This window comes from Macaca fascicularis, chromosome 19, assembly GCF_037993035.2.
Source record: "Macaca fascicularis isolate 582-1 chromosome 19, T2T-MFA8v1.1".
Classification (NCBI taxonomy): Eukaryota; Metazoa; Chordata; class Mammalia; order Primates; family Cercopithecidae; genus Macaca; species Macaca fascicularis.
Genome location: NC_088393.1, coordinates 6,964,962 through 6,977,161, shown reverse-complemented (window position 1 = coordinate 6,977,161; position 12,200 = coordinate 6,964,962). Strand labels below are relative to the sequence as shown.

At 45.1% G+C, this 12,200-nt stretch overlaps 2 protein-coding genes across 5 annotated transcripts in view; one reads left to right on the top strand and one right to left on the bottom strand.

Annotated features, from left to right (window-relative positions):
- Positions 1–12,200, top strand: part of RFX2 (regulatory factor X2) — a 205,251-nt gene that overhangs the window by 3,556 nt on the left and 189,495 nt on the right. The gene's annotated exons all lie outside the window — the stretch shown is intronic.
- Positions 3,616–12,200, bottom strand: part of ACSBG2 (acyl-CoA synthetase bubblegum family member 2) — a 46,001-nt gene continuing 37,416 nt past the window's right edge. The window contains exons 11-14 of the mRNA XM_005587686.5: positions 10,753–10,970; positions 7,790–7,929; positions 7,367–7,613; positions 3,616–4,942 (exon numbers count right to left, since the gene is read on the bottom strand). Coding sequence (XP_005587743.3) covers positions 4,860–4,942; positions 7,367–7,613; positions 7,790–7,929; positions 10,753–10,970 — 688 coding nt within the window. The 3' untranslated portion in view covers positions 3,616–4,859. The remainder of the gene's footprint in view (positions 4,943–7,366; positions 7,614–7,789; positions 7,930–10,752; positions 10,971–12,200) is intronic.

Below are 12,200 nucleotides of genomic sequence, written 5' to 3'. Positions count from 1 at the left end.
TCCACCCTCCTCGGCCTCCCAGAGTGCTGGGATTACAGGCATGAACCACCGCACCCAGCCTACAATTTTACTTTTAAGGTGCTTAAAGTAGTAAAATTCAAGAGACAGAAAGTAGAATGATAGCTTTCAGGGGAAGGGGAAACGGGGAATTGTTTGATGGATCCAAAGTTTCTGTTTGAAAAGATGCAACTTCTAGAAATGTGTCGTGTTGATGGTTGTACTACGATGTGAATGTGCTTAATGCCACTGAACTGTGTAATAACAAAGGGTTAAAACGACACATTTTATGTTACGTATATTTTACCACAGTTAAATTTTAAAAGCCTTCCTGACGATAGCAGATTCTTGTCGTTTCTCAAAAAACATTGAGAGAACATTAAGAGAACAGTGAGACCAGGGTGAGAATCATTATAGAAAACACATACATTCCTCTCCTGTATTTGAGCTTCCCTCACTTGACATAATCAACCATTTGTATTTCCTTGAGGAGGAATCTACATTGAAAAGGAAGTGAAAAAATATTTGCAAAAGATATGCACATCTCTGTAAAAAGCTTACACATTTTGAGAAATAGGTTAGCAATGGGGTGTCTAAATATTAACATACAAAAATCAACAGCTTTTCCATATACCAACATTAACTACCTAGAAAACCTAAAAGTGGGGAGATCACATGGACAGTAGAAACAAGCTATAAAACAGAATTATATTGACCCAAAATTGTACAGTATAGTCATGGATAAAATCAGAAGGGTTTGGCTGATTTCAGTGGCTCATACCTGTAACCCCAGTGCTTTAGGAGGCCAAGACAGGAGAGGATCCCTCGAGCCCAGGAATTTGAAGTTACAGTGAGCTGAGATCACACCGGTGCACTCCAGCCTGGGTGACAGACTGAGGCCCTGGCTCTATTTTTAAAAAAACTCAAAAAGGTTTACTAACAGAAACATGAAAATGCAGAAAATGTGGCGTGAGATATACCTCAGAAAGGGTACTGTTTACAGTGTGACAGCTGAAACGAGGCCAGAGCATCGCCTTGTTCAACCTCAGATGGGAATGTACAGTCGGCCACTCAAATTTTTCACTCCTGTGTATGTCCTGGAATGACTTCTAAAGTGCCATAAATATTGATTTGGAGTTTACAAGCAAATTTTAGCGGTGAGGCGAATTTGCAAATACGGAATCAGCAAATAATGAGGACCAACTGTACTAACTTATTAAAAAGTAAAAGCCCACCAAATAGTTGAGGAGGGCCATTGATGTGGTTTGGATATTTGTCCCTGCCCAAATCTCATGTTGCACTGTAATCCCCAGTGCTGGAGGTGGGGCCTGGTGGAGGTGTTTGGGTCACGGCGGGGGCCAGATCCCTCATGGCTTGGGGCTGTCTTCACGATAGTGCGTTCTGGAAAGATGTGGTCATTTAAAAATGTGTGGCACTCCCTCTGGCTTGCTCCTGCTTTCGCCACGAGACATGCCTGCTCCCCTTTTGCCCTCTGCCATGATTGCGAGCTCCCTGAGGCTTCACCAGAAGCTGAACAGGCACCAGCACCATACTTTCTGTAAAGACTGTAGAACCATGAGCTAATTAATTAAGCCTCTTTTCTTTATAAATGACCCCATCTCAGGTATTTCTTTTATAGCAGTGCAAGAATGGCCTAATACAGCACTCAAAGTTGACATTAGCCTTATCTGCATTGCGTTAATTTTTTTTTTTTTTTGCAAGGAGAATGCCATTTTAAATTTCTGGTGTATTTCAAAAATGGAACTCAAAAGGGTCTCTGGCCTGCCTCTGATCAGTATCTAGAACCTTAAGAGACATTGGGAGTTTTGTTGCTCCTGATAAGCTGTTTCTCTCCAGCCTGGGAGATGTTCCCTCTCCCACTCTCCCTACTAATATTTCAGGGACACACTATGAATATGCCGTTTCAGGTCTGGTCTGCTTATAACGGACTGTTGGATGGGAGAGGAATAAACTATCTTCTTTCAGTTGTTCTTATTGAATTTTACCACAACAGCAAAACTCCTCCCTAATGATGGAATTAGTCAAGAGTCATACCTTGACTCCTGAGTTAACCAAGACTGACTGTGTTGATGATAACCATTAACTCATACCGAGGACTTTCTGGAGTCAGACACTGCATTCCCTGTACATCATCTCCATGAACTTCCGTGGCCACCCTCCGAGATGGGGATCTACTTTCCAGATGTAAAATCTCTGAGCCTCAGACAGTTGAAATCACAGCTGGTCACAGTCTGAACCCAGAACCGATTTCAGAGGCCAAGTCCCTCCCCATCACACTAAATAAAGGACGAAGTATTTGTGTCAAGCCAAAAATCAAGACATGGGGCCCTGAAGTGCTTTATTATCAGAACTTATTGGAAGGGTTTCCCAGTTGCTTCCAGGCAGGTGAGTTCATTTGGGGGCCCAGTTCTTCAAATCTGTGAAGGCTTTTTCTTTCTAATGTCTCTTTAAGTCCCCTGAGGAGAAAAAAAAAATCAAATGGGAACCCACAAGTTCAGATCTTTCTTCCAAATCAGGCAGCTCTTGGTAGACTTCCCAGTAAGGCTTCCCTGGGGTCATGACTTGAAGGTCCGTAGAAAGATCTACGATGATTTTCATGCTTTGAAACGTATGGCAGGTTCTTCTAGGGAGCACCTCTTCAACAGACGAACAATCAAGAAACTGACCAAGGAGGAATGTGGCTCCTTAAAAACAGCAGGAAGAGCTTCTACCCAGAGCAGCATTTCACTTATTGCAATGAGGTCTTCCTACCGAAGGCTGCAAAGAGGAGAAACACAAGTTATCACTGGGGGATTCTCGTAATATGTGCATTCAGTCTCCAAGATCCCACAGTCACCATATGATGAAAATATTCCCCAGTGAATTGATCCATTTATAAATTGGCCATCACCCAAAATCTCCCCACAATGAACTTTAGAGTGGCACTATCCAAAAGAAACATTACTGGAGCCACCTATGCAATTTAGTAATATATAGCAGCCACTTTTTAAACATTCTTATTTATATTTTTTGAGACAGAGTCTCGCTCTGTCTCCCAGGCTGGAGTGCAGTGACGCAATCTCAGCTCACTGCAAGCTCCACCTCCCGGGTTCACGCCTTTCTCCTAGCAGCCACATTTTTAAAAAAGGAACTTGGCCAGGCACAATGGCTCACACCTGTAATCACAGCACTTTGTGATGCTGAAGCAGGAGGGTCGCTTGAGGCCTGGAGTTTGCGACCAACCTGGGCAACATAGAAAGGGCTTATCCCCACAAAAACATTTAAAACACTGGGTACGAATGTACCACTGCACTCTAGCCTGAGCAACAGAGCAAGATCCTGTCTCTAAAAAGTAAATAAAAATTTAAAACTGGTAAAAGTACTTTTAATAATAAATATTTTATGTAACCCAGTATTCCAGAATATCATCTCAACATGTAATCAAAATTTTAAAATACTGATATTTTATTTATATATATATAATATGTATAATATATATATTATAAATATATATATAGTGCTGAGCTTTTGAAGCCCAGTGTGTGTTTTATGTATTACAGCACATCTTGGTTTGGACAGGCCACATTGTGGCCAGTGGCTGCCATATTGGACAGCACTGGTATAAGAGGGTCCATCTCTCACTCCCGCATCAGTGTCCAATGGTTTCTCATTCAACTGGAAAGTGAAATTGGAAATCTCACGAAAGATGAAGAATTATGAATGTGGTACGTTGAACTGCTGGGCCCACCCACAAGACATCGACACATGAAGGTGCAGAAGGGTTAAACCAGTTAACACTGAACAAAGGACAATGGATGTGATGAGTCACAGGCTGAGTTGTACCCCTCCACAGTTCACGTGTTGAAGTCCTAACCTTTAGTACCTCAGGATATAACTTCTTTGGAAACAGGATCATTACAGAAGTTAAAATGAGGTCATTAGGGTGAGCCCTAATCTTATTAACCTGTCCTTATAAAAGGGAAATTTGAACACAGAGACACCCACAGGGAAGATGATGTGAAGACACAGAGAGAAGACAGCCATCAGCAAGCCAAGGAGAGAGGTCTGGAATGGATCCTCCCCTCACAGCCCTCAGAAGGAACCAAGCCAATCAGCCTCTCAATCTCACAGTTTTAGCATGCAGATCTGTGAGACAATACATTTATGTTGTTTAAGCCCTCCAGTCTGTGGTACTTTGTTATGTAGCCCCAGCAAACTAAAACATGGGTTGGCTGGTGGCATTAGAACAATTTGCCCAGGAGAAGGTTACAGGCAGCCTATAGGACAATTGAAGATGCATTCTACTTTCTGCCTGCATTGTGCATCTAGTGAAGAAAACAAACAAAAAAAACTATCAGTGATTCATGGTGTCATGGAGGCTCCCTCTGCACATGCCTTGGGGAGAGGAGAGGAGAGGAGAAATGGTGGGTAGTGGAAGTTCAAGCCTCCATCCCTTATTAATCTGTGTAATGGGCCAACACACCTAATTCCTTGGATTCCTGGCAAGTAGAACTTTCTCCACTAAAGTTTCTGACAAAAGGCCTTCTCCAAATAAGACCCAAAGAGACATTTGGGATTTATTGCCTCCTACTTTCTAGAAACAAATAGAAAAGGCGGGAAGCACAGCTCACATCATTGGTGGCTAGTTGAAGGAGTTTACATACCCTACCATGACCCTGGTATGAGTTGAAGCCTGCTGCTCAGAACCCACTGCAACTGTGTGTGTCTGTGTCTGTGTGTTCTGCAATTCCAATCACAGATCTGCCTGCCACACAGTGGAGCCCTCTCTTGGACTCTGAATGCATAGCCCAGCAAAGCCAAGCAACTGAATCTCACCATCAGAACAGGTGACAGCAGCTCCATCAAAGCTGTCGGTGGTACATGAGATCAATTTGTTTTTTGTATTTCTGGGCTACAAAATGTCTCTTAAGTTTCATCGTTGGACCTATTGAGAAAGGAGAAATCAATTGAGTTACGGAGATAAAAGAAAATTCCATACACCCATGCATGACCAGGCAACAGAGTCCCATGCCTCGGGCTAGGCTGGGTGACTGGCTGTGCCATTGACTTTCAGGGTGTGTAACTTTTGCCATCTGTATGGGGATGATAAAACTTCCATGTGGTCCTTCAGCTGTGGTGAGGATTCTGTGAGGTGGAAGGTGAAGAGCACGCTGCATTCTGTGCCTGATGTGGACTGTGTACCCAATGGAGGAGGGATATCATCATCTCAAACCATGCCCCATCCCCATTTTACAGGTGAGGAAACTGGAACATAGAGAGGACCAGTTCCTCTGAGGTCAGCCAGCAAGTGCATGGCAGAATCAAGACTCAAACTGGGAGTTGTCTGCTCCCTCAGCCCAGGACTTTCGTTGAAAGCCTCTGAGTCACCAGGGGCATTGATGACCTCTCTGCATGTCTCAAGCAACCCCACAAGGACTGTTTTTCAGCTTATAGTTGAGAAGACCACCAGCCTGGACAACACGGCAAAACACCATCTCTACAAAACAAAAAGAAAATAGCCACACGTGGTGGAGCACACTCGTCCCAGCTACTCAGGAAGCTGAGGTGGGAGGATTGCTTGAGCCTGGGAGTTCAAGGCTGCAGCGGCAAGTCGTGATCATGCCATTGTACTCCAACCTGGGTAACAGAGCGAGACTCTGTCTCAAAACAAACAAAAAACAAGGCTCAGTAGGACAAGTCACTTCCCTGTGTAGAGGGGACAGGATTTCAACCCAGGTTGTTCAATGCCACATGCTTGCTCTGACTCTTCCATCCACACCGTCAGATTACAGCCAAGCACTGACAGCAAACTCCCAAATGAAAGTACATTGGTAGAATCCAGTATCCCCACTCTGGAGTGAGCCCTTCCCTCATAGGGAAAGAGAGGCAAAAATAAGACTCATACAGAGAATAATTTCATGTTCTGATGCTTTAAAGAAGACAAGGTGGTATAATGGGGGTGACAGTGAGCTACAGGGTGAAATATTAAGGACAATGGCAAGCCACTTAAGCCAGCATGGTCAGGGAAGGCTGAAACCATTCCTAAAAACTTTATAATATTAATCAGAGAAGAAGGGAGGGGGAGAAACTAAAATCAGCCATACTTACAACACACTCAACATTCATCATTAGGTCAGTTTGCTCTCTGACCCCTTCCTCATAGCTAGCTGTCTGCCTATTGCCCCAGAATCACACACACACAAAAAAACCCAGTCACAAGATATAGTTCCCCTTAACTGTTCTACAGATAACATATTAAGCATTGTGAAAGGTTAAGTTTTCCATTTGAGATATCTTTTCAAGTCCTGCATACCAGTGAAACTACTGATGCCCACTGATCTGAAGGACCCCACAGGAGCTGAATTACCAAAGAATGCAGCTTCCACATCCAGATGATTTCATCCCCCTTACCCGAACCAATCAATGACTCTAATTTTCCAGCCCTTCACCCCCAAAGATCCCCTTAAAACCCCAGCCCAGAATTCCTCAAAGAGAGATTTGAGGGTTCTTTCCATCTCAGTTGGCTTCCCTGCAAGGGAATTTAATTTCCTTTTTTATTTTTATTTTTGTTGTTTGATTTTTTGTTTTTGAGACAGGGTCTCCATTGCTTAGGCTGGAGTGCAGTGGCATGATTGTGGCTCACTGCAGCCTTGACCTCCCCGGGCTCAAGTGATCCTCTCAGCCTCCTGAGTAGCTGGGCACATGCCACCATATCCAGCTAATTTTTGTATTTTTTTGTAGAAATAGTATTTCACCATGTTGCCCAGGTTGGTCTCAAACTCCTGGGCTCAAGCAGTCTGCCCACCTCAGCCTCCCAAAGTGTTGGGATTACATGTGTGAGTCACTGTGCCTGGCCATAATTAAACTCTGTCTTTGCTGCATCCCTTGCTGTCTCAGTGTATTGGTATATTAGTGTGCAGTGGGCATACAAACCTGGTGGTCCTGTAACAAGGCTGCTCTGAGGAGGAAGAGGCCTGTAGGGTGAGACCTGGACCATGAGAAGGGGCCATCCAGGCAAGGAATTGAGGGGGAAGGGTATTACCAGGGAGGCAGACTGGCAAGTGCAAAGGCCTTACAGTTGGACAAAGCCCAGAGAGCTGCAGGAACATCAAGAAAGCCCATAGAGTTGGTGCAGAGTGAATGAAAGGTCAGCAGGAGAGAGATTGTGTAGAGCTATAGTAAGGAGTTTGGATTTTATTTCCAAGATGAGGAGCTGGGGACCAGTTAGCTAGAGGTGGCAGCATCCCTCTCCTGGTCCCTGGCTGGTCTCATAGATCCTCTGACCTTCAGAAAAGGACCCGTCTCTTCAGAGCCCACACAGTCCCGGATGCTAACAAGGGACCAGTCTCCAAACGTCATGGCCACTCACCTAGCTCTCCACCATAGATGGAAAAGTCCTTCTCCAAGATGACCCACTTTTGAATCTTCTGTGTATTGTTCATGGCTTCCTGGTTCACAGCATTGATGCCTTGCTGGATGGCCTTGTAGACCAGGGGGTCTTGCTGCTTCACAATCTCAGTCACGGTGGATGCCTGGCTTCCCAGACCCCGGCAGAAGTTGATGGCCTCCAAGTTCAGCTTGTCCAGAGGTTCTCCGCTCATCTGATTCATCTCACACTGCCCCCGGACACCTCTGTCACCACACATACTCCTTGACCAGCACCCCTCCCCAGGCCCACAGACCAAGAAGTGGGTCTTGAACCCACAGCTGCATCCTCTTGACCCTGGGGTGGGGCCAGGGAACGTAAGAGCGGCTGCAGAGACTTCCCCCAATGACAGAAAACCCATGTTACCTTCAGCGTCAGCAACATGCTCAGAAACTTCAGTTTATCTCCTACTAACATGGCGTTACTGATGATGGGGATCTTCTTCTTAACCAAGGTCTCAACGGGAATGGGGGGCACGTTTTCACCACCAGCAGTGATAAGGATTTCTGGAACAGAGCTTGACTTGGTACACGTCCAGCCATGACAACGTGGAACCCCCAGCCCCTTGGAGATCAGAAGGGCAGCTGCTGGCATGGCCAACACTCACCCAGAAAGCCCCAGAAGCACAGGAGGACCTGGCCCTCTTCCCCCACCCACTTTTAATTATCATCAAGTGTCCAAAGTTGTGACTTCCACTTGGACAGCATCTTAATAATTCATTTCCTATCTCCTGGTCCACCATGCCCTGGTTTTAGGTTCTTCCAATATGTCTTCCTTGAAAGATAGTGAAGCCTTTTTGGCCACACCTTGCCTGTCTGTTGCCTCCTAGTCACTTAGTAACCCCTTCAGAATGTAATGTAATTCCAGTCTTAGCCCCAGGGACATGTGTAGTAACCCTAATTTTGGCAAACTCTGCAAGAATCTCCCTTAGTCTCTCAGATTCTTCAACAGCGTCTCCTCCTGCCCCAGACCCACTGGTCACTTGTTCTTTCATCCTAAGATGCTTCCCTCTTTCTGTCCCACCCACTCAAACTCGTTCTCCCTTGTCCCAGAGACTCACAAAGTCACCTTTACTGTGGTCATTAATAGCAGTAAGAATAAATATGACCATGAAATGGACGTAAGTGTGTAACGCCTTCTTGGGGTAAGAGTACTGAGTGGGAACTACTCTTCACTTTTTAATGTGGTTTGGGTGGGTTGGACTGCAGGGGTGAGCATGTGACCAGCTCTGACCAATCAGAATATTTCACCCCTTACAGTGAGACATATCTTGACTCGAGGATCCAATGAGAGGCCTAAAACGCTGAAAACATTGAGAATGATACACTCTAGTCCCCTTGTGGGGTTAGAGGTCAGCCTAGACTGTTGGTAGCTTTCTTGCTACCAGATGGCAAAGTTTATTTAAGAATAGCCTTTGGGAGGCCGAGGTGGGCGGATCACCAGGTCAGGAGTTTGAGACCAGCCTGGCCAACATAGTGGAACCCCGTCGCTACTAAAAATACAAAAATTAGCCGTGTGTGGTGGCGTGTGCCTGTAATCCCAGCTACTTGCGAGGTTGAGGCAGGAGAATCTCTTGAAGCCAGGAGGCAGAGGTTGCAGTGAGCCGAGATCGCACCACTGCACTCCAGCCTGGGCGACAGTGGGAGACTCCATCTCAGGAAAAAAAAAAAAAAGCAACAGCCAGGCACAGTGGCTCACGCCTGTAATCCCAACACTTTGGGAGGCTGCGGCGGGTGGATCACCTGAGGTCAGGAGTTCGAGACCAGCCTGGCCAACATGGTGAAACCTCGTCTCTACTAAATATACAAAAATTAGCCAGGTTTGGTGGTGTGCGCCTGTAATCCCAGCTACTCGGGAGGCTGAGGCAGGAGAATCACTTGAACCTGGGAGGCAGAGGTTGCAGTGAGCCAAGATTGTGCCACCGCACTCCAGCCTGGGTAACAAAAGTGAAACACCATCTCAAAAAAACAAAACAAAACAAAATAAAAAAGAACACTAGTGGCCAGGGGGAGTGACTCACACCTATAATCCTGCCACTTTGGGAGGCTGAGGTGGGCAGATCACTTGAGCCCACAGTGCTAGACTAGCCTGGGCAACATGGTGAAACCGGGTCTCTGCAAAAAAATAGTGGGGTGTGGTGGCATGCGCCTATAATTCTAGTTACTCAGGAGGCTGAGGTGGGAGAATCACCTGAGCCTGGGAAGTCGAGGCCACAGTGAGTCATAATTGGAGACTGTATTCCAGCCTGGCCAACAGAGTGAGACCCTCTCTCAAAAGTAAAACAGTAGCAGCACAGAGGAAAACTCAAGAAAAGAATTTTAAAATTTCTTATGACCTCATTTTGGCACCCAGATCCAGCCATGCCTGAAGCCAGCTAACCTTTTGGCCAACTGACCTTTTCAGTTATGTTGAGTCAACAGTTTTGCTTTTTTTTTTTCCCCCCCTCAAACCTATTTAAACCCATCTTAAATGGGTTTGAGTAAAAAAAGCACTGTGTTCTCCATCAGGTTTTGGCAAACTATGGCCCATAGTGGCCAAATCCAGGCCACTATTCAATTTTGTATGACCAAAAGCTAAAAATGAATTTTACATTTTTAAGTTGTTGGAAGTCAAAAGAAGAATATTTTTGACACATAAAAATTATGACTTTCATATTGGCAGCTGGCCACACCCATTCTTTATGTGTTGTCAACAGCTGTTTTTATGCTACAAATTACCGAGTTGAGAAGCTGCAACAGAGACACGTTTTGTGAACCCAAAAATGTTTGCTAAAGGGCGCTCTTCAGGAAAAATTGGCTTATCCTTGTTCTATACTTTCTTTAATCCTTACAACTCTGTAGATTGTTGTCCTCTGAAAATGCTGAGGAAGAAAATGGCACTTTTTTACTCAAACCCATTTGAGCCAGCTTGAATGAGTTTGAGTTTACTTTTTTTTAGTAAAACTGTTGGCTCAATATAACGGAAAAGTTCAAAAGGTCCCTGGCTTCAGGTATGGCTGGATCAAGGTGCCAAAATGATGTCACAAGGAATTTCTTTATCCTTCTCTTACTGAGTTTTCCTCTGGGCTGGTGCTATTCTGAAACGGGCTTCAAGGCTTGTCTTTTGCAGGTCCATCCGCCTGAGGGTGGACCATGGGATACCAAGTGACCAAGGGGTAACGTTTGTTGGACAGGAGGATAGAGATGGGTTGTACAGACTGAGGTGTTTCTGCACAGCTCCTCTTGGAAGATGAGGAACTGGGGGTGGCCTTTGTGCTGGTACGCTGGGCCCTTAAATGTTCAGGGAGGGCCTGCTTGCAGGAGATTCCCAAAGAACTCAGCCCCTGGTACCTTTGATGCGGCCAGTGACATAGAGGAATCCCAGACTGTCCAGCTGGCCCAGATCCCCAGAGTGTAGCCAGCCTTCATCATCGATGGCCTCTGTAGTTTCAGTCTCACTTTCCAGGTAGCCCATGAAGATGTGCCTACCCCAGAGGCAGATCTCCCCAATACCATCCTTGTTCTGCTGGAACAGCATATTCTTGCACCCAGTCAAGATCTTGCCACAGCTGCCAGGGGACAGAAGCAGAGAAACTGAGGCTCATAGAGACAAAATCAGCCACCCAGCTCTGCCTGTATCTTCAGCCTAGGTACCTAATACTCTGCTCAACTACAGCAGGCTGGATATGCACCCGAGTGCACAGAAGGAGGTGTTTGCTGCAGTGTTTAATCCAGCGTGTCAGATTCCCAAAGGCTTTGTGAACCGGGAAACCCAGCGGTGGCCGGGTGCGGTGGCTCACGCCTGTAATCCTAACACTTTGGAAAGCCGAGGAGGGAGTATTGCTTGAGCCCAGGAGTTCAAGACCAACCTGGGCAACATACAGAGACCCGTCTCTACAAAAATAATAAAAAATAAAAGTTGGGCATGGTGGTGCATACCTGTGGTCCCAGCTACTTGGGAGGCTGAGCTGGGAGAATCACCTGAGCCCAGGAGGTCAAGGCTGCAGTGAGTAGTGATCACGCCACTGTACTCCAGCCTGGGCAACAGAGCAAGACTCTATCTCATAAAACAAACGAAAACAAAAAACAAAAGAAAATCCAACAGCATTTCAGGCTGTTTTTTGTTTTTGTTTTTTGTTTTTTTTAAATCTCCACATATGCCGGCAAAGAAAAAAATGCTTTTGGCTTAAGGATAGGAAAAAAAACCCCTCATTTTTAAGAAAACAGATAGGTAGACCTCTCTGCAGTGATTCAGACAGCTAATTTTAAGTATGACAACCAACTACAATCTCTTTAGAGGTAAAAGTTACTTTCATAAAACAGAGTAGCACTATTTGAAATCTGGATTCTTCTTCTTACTTTTTTTTTTTTTCCCCCTAGAGATAGTATTGGCCAGGGTAGTTCTAGGATGCAGGAAAGGAAATATTTTCCCCTTGTGTTGCTGAGATCTCTTTGATTAACTGTTAGCAAGGCCAGTGGTCCCAGGGTTAAATGTAGGTATTCCCCCGGTTAGCAAAAGAAAAAATGGAGACAGACCTGAGAAATTTAAAATTTACAAAGAGCTGCCTTATGATTTCCCCCACTGAAACTTTTTTAGGTATGTAGAAAAATCCAGAAGCCATAAAAGAAAAGATTGGTAAGTTCAACCATCTAAATTTGTGACCACAAATTTCTGCAGAGTAAAAAATACCTTAACTAAAATCAGAATACCAATGACAAGCCAGGGAATAAAATATTTGTAACTCATATGAAAGACAAAGGGCTGATTTTCCTAATATGTAAAGAGTGCCAACAAACCA